This window comes from Penicillium subrubescens, assembly GCF_028828155.1.
Source record: "Penicillium subrubescens strain IBT 31985 chromosome Unknown utg000005l_segment0_segment0, whole genome shotgun sequence".
Classification (NCBI taxonomy): domain Eukaryota; kingdom Fungi; phylum Ascomycota; class Eurotiomycetes; order Eurotiales; family Aspergillaceae; genus Penicillium; species Penicillium subrubescens.
In genome coordinates this window covers 2771489-2797216 of record NW_026643155.1, presented here as the reverse complement: position 1 = coordinate 2797216, position 25728 = coordinate 2771489, and the positions used below count along the sequence as shown (strand labels likewise).

At 52.0% G+C, this 25728-nt stretch overlaps 6 protein-coding genes across 6 annotated transcripts; 3 read left to right on the top strand and 3 right to left on the bottom strand.

Moving 5' to 3' along the window:
- Positions 1–3236: 3236 nt before the first annotated feature.
- Positions 3237–4991, bottom strand: N7473_007528 (putative glycosyl hydrolase; the record flags this gene model as incomplete). The annotated part of the gene is made up of 1 exon (XM_057153468.1): positions 3237–4991. One exon carries the CDS (start codon positions 4989–4991, stop codon positions 3237–3239), a length of 1755 nt encoding a protein of 584 aa, XP_057007806.1.
- Positions 4992–8600: 3609 nt separating this feature from the next.
- N7473_007527 (putative nucleoporin Nsp1) lies at positions 8601–10754 on the bottom strand (the record flags this gene model as incomplete). Its single annotated transcript, XM_057153467.1, has 3 exons — positions 8601–8807; positions 8864–8987; positions 9055–10754. 3 exons carry the CDS (start codon positions 10752–10754, stop codon positions 8601–8603), a joined length of 2031 nt encoding a protein of 676 aa, XP_057007805.1.
- Positions 10755–11124: 370 nt separating this feature from the next.
- On the top strand, positions 11125–13144 carry N7473_007526 (DUF5102 domain-containing protein). Its single transcript, XM_057153466.1, has 3 exons — positions 11125–11304; positions 11378–12225; positions 12283–13144. Exons 1-3 carry the CDS (start codon positions 11217–11219, stop codon positions 12967–12969), a joined length of 1623 nt encoding a protein of 540 aa, XP_057007804.1. The 5' UTR covers positions 11125–11216; the 3' UTR covers positions 12970–13144.
- A 511-nt stretch (positions 13145–13655) lies between these two features.
- Positions 13656–17132, bottom strand: N7473_007525 (MIZ zinc finger domain protein; the record flags this gene model as incomplete). The annotated part of the gene is made up of 1 exon (XM_057153465.1): positions 13656–17132. The coding sequence occupies one exon, from the start codon at positions 17130–17132 to the stop codon at positions 13656–13658; it is 3477 nt and encodes a 1158-aa protein (XP_057007803.1).
- Positions 17133–19470: 2338 nt separating this feature from the next.
- On the top strand, positions 19471–22730 carry N7473_007524 (putative polarized growth protein (Boi2); the record flags this gene model as incomplete). Its single annotated transcript, XM_057153464.1, has 3 exons — positions 19471–19543; positions 19649–19792; positions 19879–22730. The coding sequence occupies 3 exons, from the start codon at positions 19471–19473 to the stop codon at positions 22728–22730; spliced, it is 3069 nt and encodes a 1022-aa protein (XP_057007802.1).
- A 1037-nt stretch (positions 22731–23767) lies between these two features.
- Positions 23768–25609, top strand: N7473_007523 (uncharacterized protein; the record flags this gene model as incomplete). The annotated part of the gene is made up of 1 exon (XM_057153463.1): positions 23768–25609. The coding sequence occupies one exon, from the start codon at positions 23768–23770 to the stop codon at positions 25607–25609; it is 1842 nt and encodes a 613-aa protein (XP_057007801.1).
- Between the last annotated feature and the right edge of the window lie 119 nt (positions 25610–25728).

Here is a 25728-nt window from a genome sequence, read left to right as displayed (position 1 = left end):
CCCTAGATGGAGCAATCAGAATCAGAGTCAGAATCAGAATCGTGACGAGTGGGACGCCCGATGGTGTAATTAATTGTGACCGATCGGAAAATTCTCACTCCAACCAGAACCCTCAGACTCAAGCGCTGAAGAGTTAACCAGACTTTTGGAAATTCAGCTGGTGCTGGTCAGGGGAAGGAGAGGAATTAGAAATAGACCCATCGGGTCATCATTATTGGTGTTTGTGCGAAGAAGAAATGTGTTGTAGCTTCGGTTCGTTCATACAGAGAATTAATATCATTGCTACAGTAAATATGCTCGATCGGCTCTCCTCTAGCAGGTAGGCGGTCGTTATCCACTGGATTACTCTTCTATCCTGTCTTATTTATGCCCGATTCTATGAGACAATAGTACAACTGACTAACTAAGTAGCTAAAATGGTGTCCAGTGTCAACTTAACACTAGCAAGTCCAGCTTATCGAGCACCCCTCCTTCTACTACTTTATTCCTCCTCTCGACCACCGGAGCTCAACGCCCCAAAAACAGCCAGTGGCAGTCGTTCCTGAATCCCCGCAACCGAGTAGTCAGAAGGCCTAACCTCCTAACAGCCTAACTAAGAGGCGACAAGGTGTAAGAGACTACTCTTCCTCCGTACTGTAATGGGAGAACGCTCAGGCCCGACAGTGACAATTCAAAGGAGAGGGGCGTGTGACTGCGTTGATGCGGGTTGTGGTGGTTCCACCAAACGAGGACCAACGATGCGCTTACTTCACCTCCATCCCACGATGGAGAATTCTTCCGTGTACACACCCAAGGACGGCGCTGACGAAAAGCCACAAGCCATGAGCGGGCAATGGTAGTGTCCTGTACCCCGACTGCCTAGTTTCTATTGTCCAGTGCGCTGGGCTCGAGGACGCCCTGCATGAAGTCGATGAGAAGATTACTCTACATACTCTGTATGTTGTAAAAAGTATACTACAGTACTTTGCAGTTTGCGATCAGTCATTGACTCGTTGACGTCTACTCCATAGTGAGTACGTTGACTTTAATGTTCGGGGGCAACTGAAACCAAATCGTGAGGCGCTTGCTTATTATTGACGATGAGACATCCACGTAACGCGCCAACGCCTGTCACTGTCGCTTGCTAGCTCCATTGTAGTTGCTGTCCCTAGTAGGCTAACAGTAGTCACAGTCGCATCCTGGTACTACTAAGCTTACTTTCTCACTCTCCTGGCATCTCTCTCTCGTATCCATATTCCTCATCCTTGCCCGATCGCTCTTCATCACGATAAACTAAGGTCTCCCATAATTATCATCTCTGACTCTCAAAGTCGAGTACTGATGAGCACCAACCCTGTCGATCTGCATGTCGCCCACCACCAATGATTCGCCTCTTGGCCCACTCCACCCCTAGACAAATATTGCACACCCTCGATGGAAGAGAAGAAGGGGGAGGGGCACTGCCCACAGTGCCCAGCAGGGCAAAAAGAAGAAGAGGGCCTTAAAAGTCACGCTAAGCCCGGATGGCGCGCGATGAAAGAGTGGCGGTGGGTTCATTTCCTCTTGTTGGTGTTATCTGACTGGTTGACTATTTTTCACTTTGCCGCGGGATATTTGGCTCTCTTTCCTATCCAATGAGATGTGTGGGAATTGGGCTTGCGAATGGTGCTCGAAGAGTGGGACGATTTAGTGAGGTATTGCGGGTTTTGTTCTTTGTAACTGGTACAGGCTTACAATAGTACAGTACCTCCGTATGTAGTGTACATACTGTATGCTCTATGGACGTTGTCCGAGATTCAGTTTGGGTGTTACAGACTTACAGTACATACTAGAGTTGACCGTTGTAGTTCCGTATCGGAAGGTTGGTTTTCTTGGCGTGGATGTGTGCCTGAAAGTGGGGGGTACTTTTCTTTTTCTTTGAGTTTCTTCTTTCTACGTATCATGATGCGAGTCAAGCAACATACAGTATCACTTGATCATGTGGTAATTATATAGCCTGTATAAATAGTGTCATCTATTTTAAAAAAAAAAATTTAGATGTCGGAGAAGCTAATTGCAGCTACAGGTCCCCCCTATGATCGCATAGTATGTCAGCGGGAGTCCATCAAAACTCCGCCGCTTGCGGAACATGATTAATATACTAACTGTAACTGCATCAGCCCTCTGGAATGTTATCGAGTTCCCGTTTTCCGTAAAGAGCCCCTTTGTTGCTCTGTTTCAGCCAGCCAAGCTGTCAAATACTATTGTCACCTATCTGAGTGGATCTTTCCAAGATCAGTAGTTCCAACATACTACTACAGTAGCTGTAAAAATCATCCCCATAAATCACTAGGTACAAATTCCTTCAACATCGATAACCATCCCAAGGCAGAATAATTATCTACCTACAGTAGAACTATGTCTAATGCAATGATGCATAGATATCCAGCAACCACCAGTAAACAATCAAAATTCAAATCAAACACGTTTATCCAGTCCAATTACAAAACACCCCCTATGTACCATCCCGGCCGGCCATACCCTACCTAATCAAGAGGCTCAAGACGTCACCCAGAATGCCCCAAACAAGCGAAAATCCATGTCCCACCAATGCAGATCCATCGGTCGAACAATCCTGTTGTTAGATCTGAATCCTTGTTTTGGACTTCTTGGGAGGAGCGTCCCCGGGGGTAATGTAGTGTTCCGTAGCTTCTGTGGAGCTTGCGGGAGGCGTGGAATGTGGTAGCTTGGCTCCGCTGTGGGCGATCTATTGGAATGGTTTTGTCTGGAGAGTTGGGAATGTCTTTGGTTTACATGACTAGGGCAGATTAAGGTAAGATTGATTGTTGGGGAGATGGAGACATGTTCCTTGTCAGGGGTGATTGTGAGTGGATGGGAAACTTGATATGAACGAGTTTGGTGCAGGTTTACGCTTGGTTGGACCGCGATTTGGCCAGGGGTTGATTGGATTGCATGTGGGGAGAAGGGAGGCTGGTGAGAGGTAACCCGTGCATGTCAGGATAGTTCATACATATGGCACGCATATGGATATGGCAACTCTTTACGTGTACATCTATCGTGTGGCGAGCTGTAGATCGTGAAACTGTGGCTTCTGTGCAAGGTACTGGAGAGAAAAGCGTTACGGCCATGATTGAACGAATGTCCAGACGAAGAATGATAATGAATGCTATAATACAAAACGCCCAAAGCGCCCCAGACACGCATTGAGAAGGATATACAGTCACCAAAACCGCCCAACCCAGAGAAAGTCATTGTAATCATAAAAGAGCATCACTGGTCTGCCATTGCAACAAGGCTCTCAGGACAGCCACACCACCGGCTTGCGTCTCGACCGTGCGACCACGACCCCGGTCGTTGAAGTCTCGCGGTACACCACCAGTCGCAGCATCTGCATCGAACCCGTCGTTACGGTAGTCTACCGCGCCAGGAGGGAGAGTGCTACTATTCACGATATTACTCGAGACCACGAACTGCTGGAACGGTAGACCCCACCACTGACCGAATTTACCATCATCGTCGACAGTCACCAGCGCAGCCCGCGCGTTATGCTCTACCCAAGGCCCGTAAGCACGACAACGCTGTAGGTGCCGATCAAACACCTCATCCCATCCCTCTTCGGCAACGGGCTGCCGTTTCTCGTTCTCCAAGAACCATACCTCCTGTTGCCGCAGAGGCCGGCAGAACTCCGCCAGGTGGTGGAAGAAGATGCTCTTGAAGGTCTGCCCGTCCTGCGAGCAACTTGCATGGGAGTCGCATGTATCTTCCAGTACGCCGCCTCGGCCAAGACCGGCCCATCTCACAGAGGATGTATTCGGCCATCCAGTAGCGCGCAGCACCTTGTGAATCAGCTCATGGCCATCGCGTAGGTAGTCCTGGTCGCCGGTGGCTAGCCAGAGACCTCTCAGCCCGCTGAGAACGACACCTTGGTTGTAAGTGTACACCATCGTGTTGAGGACGTCGCATTTGCGTGATCCCGGCTGCGCTGCGCTACGCCAGCCGCTGATGTGGAAGCCATCGGCATAGAGGCCACCGGGACCAGACATGTTGGAGTTCTTGAGCCATTTATAGGCATCAATGGCAGCGTTGAGATGAACAGGATTGTGAGGGTATCGCTGCGTGGGTGCTTTGTTCTGAGAATTGGCGAGGAATGGCGCGTCGATAGGATCGCCGGGGAAATAGAGATACATCGCAATGCTGGCAGAGATATACAGCTCATTGGTGATGGCGTTCTTGTAAGGTATCAGAGTGGGATTCCAAATCATCCCACCGTTACAGAGAGTCTTGTCCCACCCAGCCGAGGCAAGCTCGTAAAAGATCCGCGCTCGGTGTGCTGCCGCATCACGGAATTGCGTGCCATACCAGCCCTGCGACGAGGCATTTGCCGAAGAGGCGTTGGATGTGGAATAGTAGAGGTTCGAATGCAAGTCCTGGAACTTGATATTCTCCAGCCAGTCCAGCACCACCCAGAGCATGTCGTCGTAGGCCTGGTTCCGCAGACTGAAAGCATTCTCGCCGAAGTAGAATGTACTTGTCTGGCTGAAGAAGTAATTAATGGTGTTTTCAAATGCAAGGAAGGAAGCCTCGTGCGATTTCTCGTCCTCAACAACGTCCAATCCACTGGACGAGAATGAAGATAGCGTGGCTGCGACATGTGTCCCCAAAACAGCAGCGGTCCAATCGATGCTAGATGGCCACGTGCCTAGCCATAGCACAAAGTATTCATCCTGCATGACATTCAACGCGTCAAGAAGATACTGCAGCGTCTCAGCGGGACGCGCCCAGCTCAACGGTCCTGTCGCATCGCCATCTCCGAGATCGGCCTCGGCAGACAAATTGTCAAAGGTGGAAGAAGAACCCTCCGGTGGTATCCCAGTCCCGGCGAGAGGTTTCTGTGGTTCATACGCCAGCGCATTGGCCACGGTCACCAAGGAGAGAAGGAACAGTGACACAATGATATAAAGCGAGGGCCACGATAGCCCGGCTGGGGCGTGGGACATGGACAAGCGGACCATCTTGTGTGTAGAGAGGGTGAAATGCCTGCCACACAACTCAGCGCACACCCCTCCTCTATAAAAATAATGCGAACACCACAACGAGCACAACGTAAGGAACGACAAAATGGGCTCAGGGCAGTTTCGATGCGGGGAAAATGGGGATGACGGTTGCGCCCTGGACATCCATCCTGGCAGGGCTTAGTCACCTTCGGAGGGGCCCCACCCCCAGCCTAGTGGGGATGCAAGATTGGACCTCATACTATTAGAGGCGGGCTTCATTGGTTCGCAAATGGATCTTTTAAGCCCCCAAGAGAGAGAGGGTTTCTGGCAAATCTCCAAAGGACATCACGAGTCGCTGTGAGCTGGCCAGTGTGCGCCACATGGTCGTCGTGTGATGCCCGCTGTAAGGGATTTTTGCTTGAAGACAAAGCGCTAGAAAATGCGCTCGGACTAGGAACCTATTCGCTTGCGGCTTAGAGGATGCGGAAAACGTTGGCGTTGAACACCAGCAAGTACAGGCTAGTACGTACTCATTCATACGAAGATAGAACTACTGGATGTGGGAGAATACAGTGGCAGGGAGTATCATGGCTGTTTATTGGTTTGATTTGATATGGAAATTCTTTTCATAAGCCAGGCCGTGTACGTTTTGAATGAATGATAGACCAGATGGATTCATAGGACCAGCAGCGTTGTTGCAGTGGCCAAGGGTAAAGTTGATATTGTTGTGGTGGGCGAGAGGTGTTTGGCTTGGTCGATCACCTCTTGAATTTGTCCTGACATGCAAACTGAGTTGACAGCTACATGACGCCTGTCCAAGAGGAAGTCGAGCCAAGATGATGAGGTGAGAATGAAGACAGTGATTTAAGATCAATGTGTCGTGTTGTCATTGGTGTGGTAGGTTTGTTGTTGTGCAGACTTGATCCGACCCCCTCTTGAATTTGTCCTGACACGCAAACTGGGTTGACAGCTACGTGACGCCTGTTCAAGAGGAAATCGAGTCAAGCCAGCGAGAAGGTATCGAGGTCGAAGCGGAAGTGGGAGTTCAAAGGCGATCGATAAAGAAGCGGGATGTGTTGAGGTGTCATTGGCGTGGTAGATTTATTGTGCACTGGGTTGGTTCAAAGCTCCCTTGAATTTGTCCTGACACGCAAACTGAGTTCACAGCTACGTGACGCCTGTTCAAGAGAGGATTCAAGCCAAGGCCAGAAGGTTTGATGCAGGTCTCAAAAATTGAGACAGTGATTGAAGATCGATATGTGAAGGTGAAAACGTGGAGTCCTAAGAGAGTCAGCTGATCTGTCAGAAGATTGCAAATGAGGAGGCTGAGATGTGTGGCAATGGAGACATGTGGTCATCCATGCCCTACACAGGCTCGACACCAAGTTCATGGTCGTCAAGATTCACTCAAGAACGCTAGTGTAGGCTCCTATATTGAAGATCGTTAGCAATCCGAATGAGTCAACGGGGAATAGCTTGAATAAGGTTCTTACCTGCGGCGCTTAAATCTTCAAGTCATCAAATGATATGATGGAGGGCCATGAAGGTATGAGTCCGTAGACACGCCATGTTGTGTTGAGATGCCATAGAGATATGAGACCGTGTGGACATGTTATGTTGTGTTGATATGCCATGGAGATATGAGACCATGTAGACGTGTCACGGTGTTGACGTGCCGTGAAGACATGAACAACAGATGGAAGGACAGCGTCAAAGGGTTGAGGTAACATGTTGAGGCACGGCAATGGTGATGAGGAAGACCTTCAGATAGATGGCAGGCCGTGAGAAAGGACGAGAGACCCGAGGATGTTGTGAAAAGGTGTAAGCCTTGAAGAGAAGAGAGGCTTTGATGGAAGGGACATATTCAGTTGAAGTCCAAATAAGGTTGAGTGGCAGGCGGGACAAGTGGAGGACGAAGGCCAAGACCTTGGGGGAGTGGAGAGATGGGGAGGAAAGAAGAAGAAGAAGTTTGGGAGGAGGGGAATAAGTATTTATACCCTCCGGGGCAAGGCGAAGGAAAGCCCTTATTCCCAAACAGGGCGTTGTCTGGTCGTCCTTGCCTCCATAGCGATTATCGTGCCTGCCTAAACGGGATATCCGTTTGCCCTCCACCGCCAGCGAGAATCCCGTAACTCATACTAGCCCCAAGCAGCGCCTCAGGCCCTTCCTAATCGGGAATTTTGACATTGGGATACACAAACTTGTGGGATTAGGGCATACTAGGGTATGCCTTGTGTCCTGAGAATTGGCATAATCCTATAGTGCCCCATTTTACAAGGATCTTGACATGATAGTCACTATGAAACTGCTGTGGAACTGGGATTCCTCATACAAACGCTGTGAAGTATTCTGGCATGTACTTTGTAACAAAGTAACTATGCCTGCGGCTATATTGGACCATTTTTAACTAACACCAGATTGCTTGAGCTCCCGATTTATATCCAAGGCCCGGCGGTCATCAAGAATGTGGTTCAAAAGACGTTTACAAAAAAAAAAAAAAAAAAAGGTACTTTGAGACACAGAAAATCGAAGCTTATTTGGGGGTATGTATCGTGCAAGAAACCTCGACCTCAAAGTCCGCCGGCACTCGTGTTGAAGTTGGGTCCTTGTCAATGTTCACATTGTCATATTAGCCCAGAAAGCCGCAGGGAAGAGCTTAGAGATTAGGATCGCCTGGAAAGGAAAAGAAAAACTCAGGAAGACTGGCACTGATAACGAACAGACCGAAGATTTGGAATTGTCCCATCCTCTGCTTTCGTAACTAGACCAATGGACCAGACCTAGTCTGAAGATATATAACAAACACAAAACATCCCCTGGGATATCAGACACGACGGGGCTTAGGGGCCCGACTCGAGCCTAACCTTGCACATTTCCTACTTAGGGGCATCATCAAGAGAGAGACTTAAACAGAGGAGAAAATAGATAACTTCATCGAGACTACGGCTTGCAGCCCAAGCCAATCCAGTATCTCACACTTGCCCTTTTCAAGTTCCCTACATCCTGGGAGCCAATCAAGGAGCGGGTAGAGGCTGTGGCCGCCAAGAACAAAAGCTGGTATCGGGTCATCTATAAGGCGTGGCGGAAAAACCGAGTTGCTAGTGATGAAGGGGCGATGAAACAAGCATGTGCTATCAAGTCAAGGAGACCATGAAGAGGATCAGACACTAGGGATGATCTTGATCCTCCCATATCTGTCATACTGGCTAGCGAGGTGCAAACTACAAGCCACCAAAAGGTCAAAACACACTACAGGTGTTGAAGTTGGATACTTGCCGATTTCCACATCATCATATCTCAGCCCTCAAATTCCTACGAAACAGCTTAGAAATTATGTTTGCCTAAAAAGGAGAACTAGAACTCAGAAAGACTGGCCGATCATGGATAGAGCGTGCCGAATATTTTGAATTACGCCCCATCTGCCTGACTAGAAACCAAAGGACCTAACCCAGTCCAAAGATATACAACAAACACAAAGCACCCCCCAGGATACCAGCTCAGCCTCGGACATCCCAAGGCAAAGTGCACGATTGGAATAACCAACTCAAAACAATCCTTTCCCGTTGCTAAATTGGTCTTGGTACCCCGTAATCAAACAATCATTAAGACACCCATGACATCGTTCCTCTACCGTCTGCCCATGTAGGAGCGGTAGAAATCATCGGCAGCATTGCCACCGCCCATAGGGCTGGCATAGCCGTAACCCAGGCGCGAGGAGATGGACTGTCCAGCCTTTTGGGCAGCAGCAACCTTGGCCTGCAGCTCTGAGGTTCCCTGGTCGATGACCTGCAGCTGGGACAGATGCGAGTTGAGGATACGGACGATTTGAGAGATCTGTTGTAAGCGTCAGCATGAGGGTCATGGTAATGATGTGGCGGCAAATAACTTACTGGCTCATCGGCCCGGTTGGTCTTGCTGATAGTTGCAGAGGCCCCGTTGACTTCATCGATCATGCTGGTGAGATCCTTGCCCATCTCATCCAGACGCTCGGAGAGCTTCTCGGCGAGTTTGTATCTAATTTCAAAAATAAAGTTAGCCGATTCGTGAGACAACATACAATCCAAGGAAAGCTATCACTCACGTTTTCTCTCGCTCTTGATCGGGACCCTGTTCACCAGGGGTCACTTGCTTGGACACCATCTCATCGACTTCGCGTTCGTATCGATCAAGCCATGAGCTCAACTCGTCTTGCTGGCCTTCCACTGATGCCAATTGACGCTCAACCTCCTGGGTAGCGCGCTCAGCATCGACTGTGTTACCATACAGCTTCTGAACCTTGGTACCATTCTCCACCAGCATACGGTCCCAGTCGGCAACCTTCTCAGCTTGCTCACGGAAGTCCTTCTGGTACTTGGTGAGATCCGTCGCCCATCGAGTGATGATCTCGTCCATGGTCTTGTTCTTTAGGCGAGACTGAGCCGGGGGAGCAGGGCCAGTGGTGGACTGACCGAGAGCAGCCGCGCCAGTACCGGCTGCTGTGGTAGCTGCCGTGGTAGTATTTGCGCCCAAGGCCGGCGCAGCAGGCGCTGCCGTCGAGGCAGTGGTAGTAGCGGGTTGGGTGGAAGGCTTATCACCACCGAGCTTAGGGAACAGGCTTGGGGCAGCGGCAGGCGTGGTAGTAGGGGTAGCAGCGGCGGCAGTAGTAATAGCCGGAGTGCCCGGCGTAGCAGCAGCGGTAGGTTTAGCCCCGCCCAAGCTAGGGAAGAGAGAGCCTCCGGCAGGCGCGGCTGCTGTAGATGACGGAGTGGCCGAAGATGTGGTCCCTCCAAGACTGGGGAAGAGAGATTTTTGTGGAGTAGCAGTGGACGGGGTCGCCGCAGGAGCTCCACCAAGGGAGAATGTAGACTTGGGTGCCTCGCCGCTGGGAGCGGGAGCTCCGCCAAGGGAGAATGTAGACTTGGGTGCCTCGCCGCTGGTAGCGGGAGTTCCACCCAGGGAGAATGCAGACTTGGGAGCGCCACCGCTAGTAGAGGGTGTTCCACCTAGAGAGAACGCAGGCTTGGGAGTTGTGTCACCGCCGGTGGAGGGCGCTGCGGCTCCAAGTCCAAACAGCGGCTTGGAAGCCGGTGCCGCGGTGGCACTGGGAGTGCTGGACTCGGCTGGCTTACTGGCATTGCCAAACAGATTACCGCCCGACGGAGCCGGGGCGAAGCCCAGAGGCTTTGAGGCCGCGGGTGTAGCGCCAGCTCCGAAGAAGCCGCCGGATGGCTGTGTTTGCGAGGTGGTTGGTGTGGTAGAAGAGAGAGCAGTGGTGGACGACGGAGTAGTAGAAGAGCCGGCATTCTGTCCTCCAAAGAGCGAAGCTGGCTTTGATCCCGGCGGAGGACCAGCGGGAGTAGTTGAGGTATTACCGAACAGAGAACCGCTGGCCGGGGCAGGTGTAGATGACGAAGCGCCGGCACCGAACAAGCTACCTGAGGGCTTTGCAGCTCCAGCGCCGCCAAACATTCCGCTGCTAGCTGTCTGTCCGGGAGTAGTCGAGCCAGTGGTCTGATTCGAGCCGAAAGAGAAGCCCGAGGATGCTCCAGGAGTTCCAGCAGTAGCGCCACCAGCAGTTCCAAACATTGAGGGAGTCTGTGCTCCTGAAGAAGTTGTGCCGAACAACGAAGGGGAAGCGCTTCCACTGCTGGCAGTGGCTCCTACATTTCCGAAAAGTCCACCACCACCTGATCCGGTGTTTGAGCTAGTCTGATTGTTGGAACCGAAGGTATTGCCAGCTGCGCCGAACATATTGGTGCCGGAAGCTCCACCGGGAGCTGAACCGCCGAAGGTGAAGGACATGGTGATGTGTTGTGACGATCAGAGGGAACCGGCAAGGTTGGGCTTGGGTGAAAAAGCAACAGAGGGAACGGGGCCGTCGACCAGCGCAGAGAGCAGGAGGAACCTGCAAAAGAGGTCAATGGTCCAAGAGAGGCGATGCAATTCTCGCGCTTGAATAAAAGAATTGGAACCCAGAGTGTGAGTGGTGAGGATGAGCTTCGGGACAGGACTGATGCTGGGCAATAATAAATCGGGCAGGAGTTTGAAGTTACGCGCTCGCGGCTGCCTTCTTCCTCAGGCATAGCAACAGCCTCCATGTGTGCCTGAGGCCTGCGTGTTCTGGACTCGAGTCGATCGCAGGGTACCAACGTCGTCACTCTCGCGCTACACACACTAACTTGCTACTTTGCATGTCATTCTCCCGTTTTCCACCTCTTCCCTAACTTCATCCCATGTCCCAGCTTTAAATTATACCCAGCAATCATGTCGGATGCGCTGCCCGATCCTTCCACACATCTTCAACCCCCAAGCAAGACCATTGAGAAGGAGGACCCTGGAGCTGAGGACCATAGTATGTTATTTTCTCCAAAACTCCCCCTACGTCACTTGAATTGGAGGGAAGCTAAGACCGATTTTAACTATAGTAGCTTCAGACAGCGACGAGGAACACTTTTCAGATGCCAGCGAAGGCCACTCAAATCTACAAACAAAAAGCCCACAGTCTGGTCGTGCTTCCCCTGTCCCACGAACTCGAGTACAGCGAGTCGACGACAGCGCCCAACACGGCGAAGTGCCCGGCACAGAAGCATACGAGAAACGGGGACAAGATGCAGTGCCCGACGAGATTGAAGTGGTCCCAGAAGTTTCACCCAGCAGGGATCCCTCCCCAGCGGGGTCGCAGGACCGACCCTTGGCCCCAGGCGGCTCCCCAATCCCGCGAACAGTCGTGGAAAAAGTAGATCCAGAATCGCCGAGCCATGGCGAGGTCCCAGGCACGGAAGCATATGAAAAGCGCCAGGCAGATGCCGTGCCCGACGTTGTGACTAAGGCCTCCGACGACTTGGACAGCGTTCTCCCACCACCAGTGGCGGATCGGGAGTCTCCAGACTCCAGCGCCTCCAATTCATCCAATCAATCCATTCCTGAGACGCGGCTTTCTCGAGTGGACACTATACCCGCCGAAGATGAGCTACCATCACCACCACGTGCTCATCAAAGATCGCCAAGCGATGCAGTGCCTGACACAGTGGAGAACATATCTGATAGTCCTCCGCCAGATCACGGAGAAGAGCATAACTTTGAAGGGGCAGATGACGAGGACGATTTTGGAGACGATTTCGACGAATTCGTGGAGGAGCAGGGTGGCATGGGCGACGACGATTTTGGTGATTTTGACGACTTTGACGATGGCTTCCAAGAGCCCGAGGTGATTGAGGACGCCGCTACAGCTGGCAGCACTATCCCTCAACAACCTCCAGTATCCATATCAGTTGTAAGTTGTTGATAAACTAGATTTACAGACTGGTTACTAATTGTACACCTCCATCAGCCCCCTCTCATCGACTTTGACAACTTCAATTCCACCTCCGAACTTCTCACAGCCCTTCAAGGCACCCTCGACAGCCTTCTCCCCGCCGCCCAAGACCTCAGCTCCCTTCCACCCGTCGAACCCATCCCCGACGCTTCAGCCATCTTCAGTACAGAGCGCAGTCTCTCTCTATGGTCGCAGCTCGTAGCACCACCACCCCTCCAACCACAAAACTGGGTCAAATCCCGCATCCGCCGACTCTTCCTCGTCTCTCTCGGCGTCCCAGTCGATCTAGACGAGATCCTACCTGCATCCAAACAAAAGAAGCTCGTTCTCCCCTCTATCGACCTCGACAACTCAGGGACCACGACCCCATTTCACAACCAATCTCGCAAAGAGGATGACGACTCGGCTACAACAGGGCAGGCCCCTACTCGCTCGAAAACCACCCGCCGCGGCGCGGCCCCGGCTCCCGAACTAGACCTCCCCTCAGTCCGCCGGCTGTGCGCGACCACGGACGCCGCGCTCAACGGCCTGACAGACTCAGAGTTAACACTGCACGTCTCGGAGTTGGAGCAGGTCACCCTGCGCGCCAGTGCGGTATTAGAGTACTGGTTGAAGCGCCGGGATGGCCTAGTCAGCGAGAAGGAGGCATTTGAGGGTGTCATTGAGAACCTCGTCAGTCATGTCCGGCGAGTCAGGAAGTGAGAGAGAATATGTTTTGTTTCTCTCTTTATGATTAGCGGCATGATCCAAATATTCCGTATACCTATATCTCTGTATAATTTAATGTCGAAGGTGGGAAAGAACATCCACTGAATGAGCATGATCTGCGTTTGGGACGTTAGGTCCCCGCTTGGCTAAAATTTTCACCCTATTGAGCGTGATTTTCTTATGTTGCTGAACTGTACTTGATCTGTAGATTTCGAATATGAAGATACTGTAAGTATAATCCTCACAAATTCGAGGAATGAAAGCGCCTGGTCCTTAAATATCACGCCCATAACTCATCAAATGCCAAGTAAATAGGAAACAACATTGGAAAAATCAAGTCCTCATTCAGAGGTCAGGCAAGCATTGTATTCAGAGATAATCTTGCCGTAGAAGATAAAAAGGAAGACAGAGCCCAGAGATCTAAACCTAGAGCAGAAAAAAGAACTCAAATCAACGCCAGCAAAATCCGTATCAGTCATGACAATCTGCTTTTAACAATGGAAACGAGGGGGGTATATCGCTGTGTAATGCACGCGAGGGTGGCCATGGGCCAAAGAAAAACATTTTGGGGGATAGGAATAGGAGAAAGACTAGAAAAAAGCTCAACACTCTTGACGGATAGCCGGCTTTTTTCTGTCGAATGAAAAAAGTGGAATGAAGTCGAGAATCAGTGAGCATCATTAATCTATTTCAATGATGGTGGGTTCCTGGGCGGGGACATCTGGAGGGCTTTCATGCTTAGTACGAGAAGGCTGCTCCGCTGCGCCAGTCATACTGTCCGCCTTGCGCTTGGCAGACGAAGACGTCTGGGAAAGTTGACGTTGTTTTGGGCTGGAGGGAGAACCATTTTCGGTGACGACTTTGACAGACCACTTCCCGTCGGCCCGGACCTCAATCGACTGGGCAGTCTCCAGACGACCGTCTTTCTTGAGCTCCTCACGGACATCAACGAAGAAATGGTCCACAACTAGGAACTGCGGTCGAGCATCTGCATTGCAGATTGGACAACGCCAGTTGTCGTTCATTGCCGTGGGGCCGGACTGGGACTTGCGGGTTGTGACGAAGGTTTCCAGGTCGAAACACTCGATATGGTTGCAGTGGGTGGAACGAGCGGGGGTGTTGAAGACTTGCGCCATGAAGGGGTCGATGAGTGGGATGGTCAAACTGTCGGTGACGACGGCCAGCTCGTCGTCATCGGTGGTCGATTTCAGTCGCTTCTTGATGTTGGCACGGGTCTCACTCGCTAGGATATGGCGTGTCCGGGCGAGAACCTCGTTGTACTCAGAAACCTCCATGGTTTCGATAGCCATCGCGTACTGGAATTTCTGACACTCGCCAGGGCCTAGGAGTAGGTGGACGTTGACTTCGTTTTCGCCTTCGCGTAGATGTCTGGTGATGTCCAAAGGAAGGTCCTTTCCGTTATGTACTTTCCGCCGGACGTACATTTCTTTGTTGTTCACAAAGATGTACAACACACTGGGCCAGGTAGTGTTTGCTGTTGGCCAGAATGATTGCATCTTTTCCTTGTGAGAGTCAGGCAGGGCAATGGCACGCAGGCGGTAAGTCCGACAACCCGGCTGGTATGTTCGAATCGATCGTTGACCTTGTCCTCTGTCGGCATAGCGGGGGAAGCGCTGGTAGTCTTCGGCCGAGATGGAGAAATTCCAGCGATAATTAAAGACGTTTGGATCGATCCGTGTTGGGCTCAGCAAGAATCCACTCAGGTATTGGTACAAGGCAGTTTCTTTGTAGCCGCCCGGCGTCTGTCGCACTAATTGCTTAAACGGTTCCCGAAGGTCCGCTTGGTGCAGACCCAGTCGCATCGGGTTGGGTTGCACTGTCTGCGGCGCTCTATAACCTGCGGCTGGGAGTAGAGGCGACGCAACAGGCGCACGAGGTTGGCCGGTCTGGGTTTGGGGAACCTGCACCACTGGCGACGAGACGGGGACAGGCCGTACTGATGAAGGTTGCCATGCCCTCGAGTGACTGGCTCGACTCATTACCTCCGTATGAACTGCGTGGGATGCAGCAGAGAATTGTGTGGTTGTCGGTGGGTACTGCGGTTGCTGCTGCTGCTGCTGATACTGAACCTGGTGCGGAGACTGGGGCTGTTGTTGCTGAATCACATGGCCAGGCAAGCCAGGCATGGAGTATTGAGACGGCGACGGCGAGGTGACGAGTTGGGAGGGAATGGCAGTGACCGGAACAAGGACTTGAGGCGACTGATCTGCAGCGATCATGTAAAGCGGTCCCATCGGTCCCATCTGAGCATTTTGTCCCTGGCCTTGTCCTGGGTCGACTGGTTGGAGCATTACAGGCTGTGCCGGACGGCCCTGAGCCTGCGCTATTTGCGCTTGTGCCCTTTGATGCATCTGCCACGCTTGCTCGGCTGAAATTTGACGACCGCATTGGTTCATGTACTGGACATTTTGAAAGGTCGGGGGAACATTAGGCATATTTGGGGACTGTGTATGAGGCGAACGATAAGCGGGGCGAGGCTGTCCGTTGGCTTGCATTGTGGAACTGACAGCAGCTGGGGAGCTGGCCACGGGAGACGAGACAGAAGGACGAGAATGTCCAACAGGCGCTGTTGCACCTTGAGCCTGGGGTTGGTGCTGATTCTGAGGGGCCGGCATTCGTGGCCCGGGAGCCATATGCCTCGGTTTCATCGGAATCTGTCGATATTCTTCGATCAGGGCAAAATAGGCATCTTGACCCGCGTGGTGCGAAACAAGGAACAAGTCTTTCTTGAACTTGAGTTGCAGAGAATCGATTTTCGCTGGCTCATAGACATGCCGACATATAGACATAAAGATCACGCCCAGTAGGACTGGTGATTTGACACCATAATCCTGCCTCAGCTCCTTCACCAGTGGTGGATAACCACGCTCATAAATCTTTTGTTGAGTCTCGGTCTTTAAAAGTGATAATTGAGTTACTAGGCATGAGAGGCAGCCTACCACTTGTTCGAGAATCAGTTTGTACCATGGAGCGTTCATATACTCGTCTAGGCGGACAGGAAATGCGCAAAATGCTTCCAACAAAGAAGGGGGCAGTCTGGAATTGTCCTCTAGGAGCTCCGCGAGTCTGGTTAAGCCAACTTGGCAACGACTGTGGCGGAGGACCGGAAGTTTTGCAAGTAATCCATGAGCATCCCTGGACATCTCACAAAAGATCTGGTGCAGCACCAAGTAGAAGATGTCTTTGTCACTGTCAACAAAGCTATTCAGCAGGAGCAGAGCCCTGGGTCCACCCAGCTGCGGCGAGCATGCTCTCGCTTCGTTCAGCAGTGCATTCGCACGAAGGTTCCACTGGATCCAGTCGGTTGAGGATGGCCAATTCAGGTCTTGAGAAGAAACATGCGGGATTGGGGTCGCTTGTGGCAATGGCGACCCTATCGCGTGGCTCCCCGACGTGTGAGAACCCGCGTTAGGTCCCACCGAAGGGCTCTGGTTCGGGCCGTTTGGAGTCTGTAGAGAATGAGCTTGAAGGCCATCAGTGATCACTTGTAGCGGTCGTGGGCTAGGAGCGGTGGTGGGTGGTGCATTAGACCACGAGATTTCGGATGGCTCTGCTACCTCCGCCAGGCTCTGTCTCGGGGTCGAATGGTGTACTGAAGGAGATGGTTGATTCGAGGATGGTTGGCGGGGGCTCGCGTTCTCGTCGCGACGCGGCTGAGCTGTCACCGCCGTCACCGCTGGCGGCTTGTCAGACGCTGGTGGAACCGCCACGGCCACGACGGGACAACCGTTCAAGGGAATTGTGGGACGGGGAGAAAGACTCGGGCTCGGATGAGCGCCAGGGCTTGGGACAGGCGAGGGAAGTGCAGCCGTCGGAGGGTCGGGTTTGCGGGCGGGTGGATGGGAGGGGACGGAGGGTTGCAGATTGGCATCTGGTGTCACAGGTGACATCAAGGAAAGCTCTGCAGGTCCAGGGGGATCAATCCCTTGAGAGACCTTGGACGGAGCAGCCACTGTATGAGAATTCAGAGGTTTCGGAGGAGACATGGCGGCCGGTCTCGCCTCGCGTGGGCTGGTCCCCGCCGAAGCCATCCAATCCCTCCGCACTCCGCCCAGGAACAAGCTTGCAGTGGAGTTGGACTCTTCAAGATGATGATCGACAGGGCGACGTGATCGCTGGAGCGTGGGAGATACCATGGCGAAGGGAAGGTCATCGTCAGGACCCTGGGAAGGAAAAGGGATCTGGTTAAGAGCAACAGAGTGTTTGCTCTGAAGTGGTTTGGACAAAGAACAAAGAAAGTACCAATGGGTCACCGACTAGACGCCACAGCCTTCCACCAACTCTTATGTACAGAGAAGGGCTTAATTCGTCCCATCACACCAGCCCTTTCCAGCTATTTAATGGGGTAACTCTGATCAACTGGTTACCAGTTTGCTTTATTGCACTCTTTTCTGGTGATTGGGTGGAACGGAGGGGGAAAGGCTTCTGAAGATGCGGGAGTACACCGATGATTTGGTCGGACTAACAGTATACATTAGATGGTAGTTAGATTACGAATATTAGATAATTAGACCCATTCATCCAAACTATTCAGCTTCTATAGAAGACCAACGTTCATTTCTCATGAAATGCCCTAGTGTTCTTTTGCCTAGATTTCGCGGCGGATGAAGTACCAAGGACCTGTTTAGACAAGGATGACAGGGTATACCAGGAAGCACAAAGTACAGACAATGTACCGAATTTGCATGTTTGTTATCATGTACGGAGTACCCTACGAGACTAATTGAGTGTGGTGCTTGGATCGGACGCCTAGGCATATCTCTGCCGATCTACTGGCTGGGAACTACAGTATAAGTTTGAGGATTCGCCATGGACGAGTCTGTGATACTTTCTCAGGCATTAACTATGCAGATATCATCACATTACTAGTATATTAGCCTACTCTTCCTCATAGATACACAGGTTATAGTGCCGACGATTTGAATTGTAATCAAGACAATTGTGATGGTACGATCAATCTTAGTCGAAGCTCCGGAGTTGTATAGATCGGCGCTGATCATCGGACTTTCCTAAGTGGAAGTTGGTCCAGTACAGAGTAACTATTGCCTAATAATCGGATTGTTTGGGACCAATATTCACACCAGACTGTCTAATACTACTCTGCTACACAGTCCTAGCAGGCACTACCAGTACTTTTGGTGCTGTTGGGCTGCAAGCATGACCACATTCCTCTGGATGCATCCATCAGTCCCGAGTCCTCGAAACAGAGTACGACTCTACAGAGAACGGTCGACCTATCCACACTCGTCTATTGACTCGTCAATAAAAGCTCTTAGCGAACTGATTATTGTTGACTAGAGATCCATCTTATCTTTTCTACTCTTCTATTCCTTTATCTCCTCTTCAAAAATTACCCTCCTTCTTCAGTCCTCCAATAATCCACCAATCTTGACAGTTCCCCGGTTCTTCCCCAATTGCGCCCCTCAGCCAACTGCCGTGCAACCCACTCAGCCGCTCGTCTTTCCAATCCACCTTGTCGTAGACTCGCAGGCCTTTATAACCAGCTACTGTCAGTGTCAGTGCCTAAGCTGGCCAAGGCCAAGCCGGACTACTTGGTGGACTGCTAAGACTCTAAAGTACAAGACCTACAAGACCTCCAGTGCGGGTCCCCTCTCATTCAACCATCGAACCGTGGAATTGTGGATTAACCAGCATCCAGAACCCTCGAAAACCCTTTGACGGCCGCACACGTCACTTCGGGCCCCATTTGGGTTGTTCTAAATCGCCTGGGAGGAAATATCTGGTGGCTCTTTTTTTTTTTTCTTGTCTGGTGGTCGCTTCGCTAGCCCACGCCTCTTTTTTTTCGCTTGCCTCCCTTAGTGACGATATCGCCTCTAGTGGGTTTTGTGGTGGAACCACCACACACTGGTCCTTTCGACTACTGTACTTCCAAGACTTGGACTACTCCGTACTTCGTACTCGTTCGACTTTCCTACTCAACAATCCCAACAAACATCCACTGGAGGTCTCATTCTTCAGATCCAAAGAATCTACGCCAGGATCCATCCGTCCGGCCCACTGGATTGGTAGATCGAACCTGCCACGCCCTAAAGATCTCCCCCTCCATCAACCCGCTCAACGGCTGTTTCATCTGTGCACTGAGCACCTGAACCCTGCGCGCGCTTCGAGAGCGAAGCTTCCGGTCCACTTTTTGAGGTTAGTCTACCCTCCCGAACCCCGCGAGCTAATGACCTAAAGCCCTGACCGTGTGCTCTCGCCTTTCACGCGCTAGATTCCTCCTGCTCCTGTTGCATTCCCTCCCCTTTTCCCCGAGTTCACATATCTCAACCATCGCAAGATTCCCGACCGACAGTCAATAACTCGATTGCTTGTTTGTCTACTTCCCCCGGAAGGGCTACGACGGCCCCCATGTCCTACGCTTAACTTGTCCATCCCGAACCATTCGCTCTTCGGCCTCGGCTCCCATCCTGGAAGACCGGACGGAAACGAGTCTTGCGATCAATCCTCGACAAAATGGCCGCCAATGCGCACGCAACCCCTGCGCCGCCTCTGAATGTCCAGCGCGGGAATTATCTCTGGGTTCTCCGTAAGTCCCGCCCAAGCTTGCGACCATCGATCGGCTCGCGCGAGGTCTCTTGCGCACCCCCTCCGCAATCGCTCGCCCAAGACCAATGCGCCTAACAGGTCACAGATGAACACACCCCGCGTGGAGATGATGAGTTGCGAATGAAGCGTGGCGATGTGATTTTGCTAGAGGAGATGGATGAAGAATTTCAGGATGGATGGTGGCTGGGCGAACACCCCGGAACCGGCCAAAAGGGCCTCTTCCCAGCAGGTATGCGCCTCCGATGCCCACACATGGGGTTCTAGAACGGAGAAGAAGAGGGGTAAAAACAAGCCACCACTAACACCCTGATGTAGGCTTCACTAGAAAGGCGCATGCCCACGAGGTTCCGACTAGCTATAGACTTCCCAGCTCGCTGGAGCACATCCAGACCGACCCCGCACCCCCAGGGGTAATTGCATCCGAACACACGGAGTCACCCACGGAGATGGAGCCATCCACTCCCGTTGATACGTCTTTCAATTCTATTGGAAGCGAGCAAACAACACCTCAGGCATCGCGACACGCCAGCACCTCCGAGGTTCTGGGCTCTCCCCAGCAACAACGCTCTGCTTCGTCTCCGCTACCGCGCCCAAGCCTAGCCGCAAACATTCAAGATGCTTTTCGCAGGTCCATTGATAGCCATACGAATGGTGAGGATAGCCCTGTGATGAATGAGACATTGAGTGTTATCGACGAGCACATCACGGACATGAACACCCCTCGTCATAGTGTGTCCACGCAAGAGGCAAAGACGATCAATGATTCGGGAAGCGAATACAGCAGTCACCTGAGCCATCGTATTTCCTACATCAATGGCAACGAGACAGACGAAGAAGAAAACACACAGCCAACAGTTGATGAAGTTCGCTGTTGGACCCCCGCCGAGACATCAAAGCATCTGCGTGAACTTGGGGTAGATCCCAGCCATTGCGATATTTTCGAAAGGGAGGAAATTACTGGTGATGTGATTCTTGAGATGGATCAGGATACCATTTTCATGAAACACTTTGATCTTGGTGTCATGGGCAAGCGACTCAAGACCTGGCACAAGATCAAGGCATTCCAAGAGGAAGTGAAGGGCATCAAGCCCCAGACACAACAACCTGCGAGGGGCTCAATTTCTAGCTATGCGGGTCCTGCAGTCCCCGAAGAGCGCTCACTGTCTCGCGCAGGTCATACTGGTCCATTCCTGCCCAGAATCCCATCTGTCTCTGAAAGAACTGGCTCAGGCTATGTGCCTCGGATTTCCACCCTTCCTGGACAACATCCAAGGCTAGCTAGCAACGGCAGCTCTCCCATGACCCCCATGACGCCTCAATTCGGCAATGACTCTCCAAGAAGAGTGTCAGCAGCTTCGATCCGTGACTACAATCGGCGACACTCTTCTATCGATGCCACCACCCGTGGTATGCCTGATTTTGCTACAAATGGCAGCCACCAGAAAAAGCCTTCTTTCGATCGATCGTGGACGCTCAACAGTGGACCTCAACCGTTGCCTGCTCGCCCGGGAACATCCATTGGGAATTCAGCTTACCGCGGACCGCAAGTCACCGGGTCGGAACCTAACACTCCAGAGCAGTACGACGATCTTGAGCGAGGGTACTTTTCTGGAACCGAGGTGGACTCGCGCCGGTCTCGACGCCTTTTGCAGAAGCGAACCTCCACCGGGGGTAGCATCAGCCATTCTCGAAAGTCAAGCTACGCGGAAGACCCCTACCGAATCAGAAGTGCAGGCCAGCGCCAATCTCGGATTGCCAGTATCGATTCTATGCGCGATGCAGCCCCCCATGTCTCGCCTGCTGCCCAGGCTTATCATGGAACCCCACCTAAGAGTCGATTCAGGAGCATGAGTACTCGGGTCTCCACTCGAAGCGGGAACGAGTCGCAGTCTTCTAACCCCGAAGGCAAGTCTGGATTCTTCTCGAGCTTTGGGCCTTTGATCAGAACCAAGAACGACTCCAAGGCCGACAACAAGGCCGACGTGAGGGATATCAAGGCGGATACCAAGGCAGAGGGCAATGTTCGCTCTTCAACTATGCCCTTCCAGCTGCCAAAGATGGGCGGTGCCGGACCCAAGATTCGAAAAGCAGTCGGCCTACGTACCATCTCTGATGTTGTTGCCAAAGGTGGTAGTGACAATTCCGCTCCGGTCTCGCCTCGCGATTACGATCCCATGTCTGGTCGTACTGGATCTACTACTCCATCTGCCACGTCCAAGAGCTCTGAACGCCACAGTACAGATGGCTCTGGCAAGGCCGTTGATGGTGCCGGGTTTGTCGTTCGGCCGCGGACTGTCAAGTCCAAGAAGGACACTAGCGCCTACACTCGTGGTTTGGAGAAGAAGTCTCCCAGAGAGCAGATAGACGGCTGCGACTATAGTGGTTGGATGAAGAAACGGTCGTCCAATTTGATGACCACATGGAAGCCCCGGCTGTTTGTCCTACGCGGTCGCCGTCTGTCCTACTACTACTCCGAAGAAGACACGGAAGAGAGAGGTCTGATCGATATTACCGCTCATCGTGTGCTGCGGGCCGACAATGACCCCATCATCGCTCTGCACGCAACAGTCACTGGCTCCACCGCACAGCCCGCCAACGCCAACGCCAGTGCTACCGACAAGCTCACCACGCCCGCCGTCCTTGCTTCGCTCGCGAGCAAGGAAGGCAACGGTCCATTCTTCTTCAAACTGGTGCCTCCGAAATCGAACAACTCGCGTACCGTGCAGTTCACCAAGCCGACCACCCACTACTTCCAGGTCGACAGCGTTCAGGAAGGCCGTCTTTGGATGGCCGCCTTAATGAAAGCGACCATCGAACGTGACCTGTCTGGAAAGGTGGAAACTTCAAACAAGCAAAAGACCATCAGTCTCAAACAGGCTCGCCTGATGCAAACACGCCCGCCGGCGCTGATGAGTCTTCCAACCGGCTCGGAGCAACCGGGTCAATTGCTGGAGGAAGATGAAGATGACAAGGGCCTTCGGATTGATGGTCTGAACCTGGCTAAATTGCCCTCCTCGGCTGCCAATTCGTACACCGACACGGGAAATGAACAATTGGAGAACGAGACTGAGGGCACAAATGATCACCAGCCAAATCCACTCGGTGAAATCGAGGTTGGAAACTCACCTCTCCTCCCCGATCCGCTGGCCAAGTCCGAATCGAAGTAAACCCTTCTTGTCGGACACCGAAGATCTTGCTACATTACTGGCACACGAGGGGCTCCTAGCCCCATCTCAACGAGTTGCTATCTATTGTTGCCATCTACCCCGGATTTACGTGAAATCCCCCATTCCCCCTTTGCATCCCATTCTATCTGTTTATCTATATTTCCCTCTGATCTTTTATTATTTCCTTTGCTATCTATCTCTTCCCCACTACACTACCCCCTTTGCACCCCCTACCCTTTTGGCGTTTGATGTGATATACCCCCTCGATCTCCGAACTCGACTTTCCGTTCCATTCTTTTTTTGGCTACGGCCAATCTTTTCTTTTCTTTTCTTTTCTTCTACAATGACGTGGATATGAAAGGTTGATGTGGGCAGACTTTGTCTGTATGATGATCTAGGTTGAATGATTTCTGGCTTATGTGGAGGATGATTGATATGGTGGAATGATGTGGATGTGATTTGTGGCTCAATCTTGGATTATCTTTTCCTATATACGAATATTCGTGGGTTTGTAGATAATCTTAATTTCTTGGCTTTATTCTCTGTTGGTGTCACTCCATGTAGATTTGGTAAATCTGGGCTGTAGGTTTTCTTACATGAATGTATTCTTGTGGGTAGCAGGTGTGAAGGGGTTTGGAACTATATATTGTCGGGAAACGGCACCCATTGTGAATGCCTGATAGAAAATATGTACAGCAATTTAGGTAGCTGACCAAGCACCTAAATATGACCAATAATGCGAGATTGGATACTACAGCACTGGAGAGAGATTGAACTCTTCAATACAATCAAAGAGTGCCAATTTCATGTTTAAGCATTTTACTCCAGAGCAGGCCGAGTTGCTACTACAGTAGCTGAGGCGGAGCCACTTGTGGAGCGGGCTACAGTTCAGAGTAGCCTCCGCTATTTTATCACCCTTAACCCACAATCCGCGCCATTCCCTCCCTTTCGCAGTTCCCCTCCTTTGACCCTTATATTCATTATGCTGTATATTATTCATTCATAAGCATTTTTAATACCCACGACCCACGACCCTCATGTTCCTCCGCGCGCTCCTCGGCCGCGTGTTTACGCTCCTTCTCCCGGTCACCCTCGCAGCCTCCGTCTACCTCTACCTCTACCCCGTCTTCAATGGCTGTGGGTTCCCTCTGCCTCGAGTTCAATCCGCAACTGGCGATAACGCTTCGATTGTCAGCAGGCTGCAGCAAAATGTCGCTGTCAATACCTTCCTCCAACACCTCCGCACCCCGGACGCGACGTCGGACAACCAACCCGCCATTTTTCGGCTGCTAGTCCTCGCGGACCCGCAGCTTGAAGGCGACTCGTCTCTGCCATTGCCTGATTGGAAGCTTGTTCCGCGCATGCGCAAACATTGGGCTGCTATTCAGGAAGCAGTCGTCGAAGCCTCTGCGACGATGCCCCTCCCAAAGGCCCTCCTCGACCAGAATGTTCTCGATAATATTACGACTGGGTTGAAGACGTTCGTTACCGAGGATGTAGCCCGGTCTGTTCGTGCGACCCTGAAGCAGGTAGACCTGTTCGGAAACGACTACTATCTTGCGCATATCTATCGTACCCTGTTCTGGTGGACTCGGCCAACGCATACAACAGTGCTGGGCGATCTTCTGGGGAGCCAATGGATTGATGATGAGGAATTCTCGTGGCGCAGTACGCGATACTGGACACGGGTTTTCCGTGGAGCAGAGCGCGTGGATGATAATCTTACCTCGACGGGGGCGCTGGCTGGTGGTCAAGGCCATGCTAAGCAGCAATTGGAACCCCTGGGACCAGAGGCAGATCCAGCCTGGCCGAGGCGCATCATCAATATCGCGGGGAATCACGATATCGGATACGCAGGGGACGTGAGCAAGGCGCGGATGGAGCGCTTTGAGCGCGAGTTTGGCCGCGCCGATTGGGATATTCGCTTCCAGCATCCTCCCGTTTCGCGTGGAGGTAACGACTCTGATGGGTCGGTCATTACGCCGACGTTGCACCTTATCAATCTGAACACGCTTCTTTTTGATACGCCTGCTTTGGTGGAGGATCTTCAGACTCGCAGCTACTCGTACCTGAATGACCTGATCAGCGAGCGCCTGTACCCGGTTGAAGACCGCTCAACGTTCACCCTGCTTCTTACACACTTGCCCATGCACAAGGGAGATGGGATCTGTACCGATGGGCCCTATTTCACTTTCCATGATGAAGATGACAGCGATGGACTGGATGGCGTTCCGCGGTGGAAGTCCGGCGGTCTGAGAGAACAGAACCACCTCAGTGATCACATTAGTGCTAGCGGTATCTTGCAGGGTATCTTCGGCTTGAATGGTGACGAGAATGCCGCTCACGGTGGCTATGGCCGGAAGGGACTTATCCTAACCGGCCACGATCATACCGGCTGCGACGTTATCCACTATATCAACCGGACCGCCGAGAGAACCGGCGAACCCGAAGGCTCTTCTGAGACTCAGAGCTGGAAGTGGGCTGCCAAGCGCTTCAACAAGTACAGACCGGAGAAGCTGACTACCCCGTCAATCCGCGAGGTGACCCTGCGCGCTATGATGGGCGAGTTTGGAGGGAATGCGGGCCTTCTCTCGGCTTGGTTTGATGCCAGCATTGGTGAATGGGATTACGAGATTACGATGTGTCCGGCTGGTGTACAGCATATTTGGTGGACGGTGCATGTGCTGATTTTGGTCACCGTGATTGTTGGATTACTTGTATTGGTTACGAGAGTGTTGGACACTGAGACTGGTGAGCTTGAGACGAGTAAGATGACGTATTGGGATGCGTCGAGATCGAAGGATGAGAAGCCTGTTGAGAAGGTGTCTAGAGGACAGACGCCGGGTAAGGCTCGTGGTGACGATGACTCGAAGAGGTAATAGATAGATTGACTGCCTGTCACGATCGATATGTATATTCGCAGTTATGTATAGTACCGTATAAGGATGCTTGAGATTTCATGACAGGAGATGCATTCCGTAAAGTATAAGCAGAACAT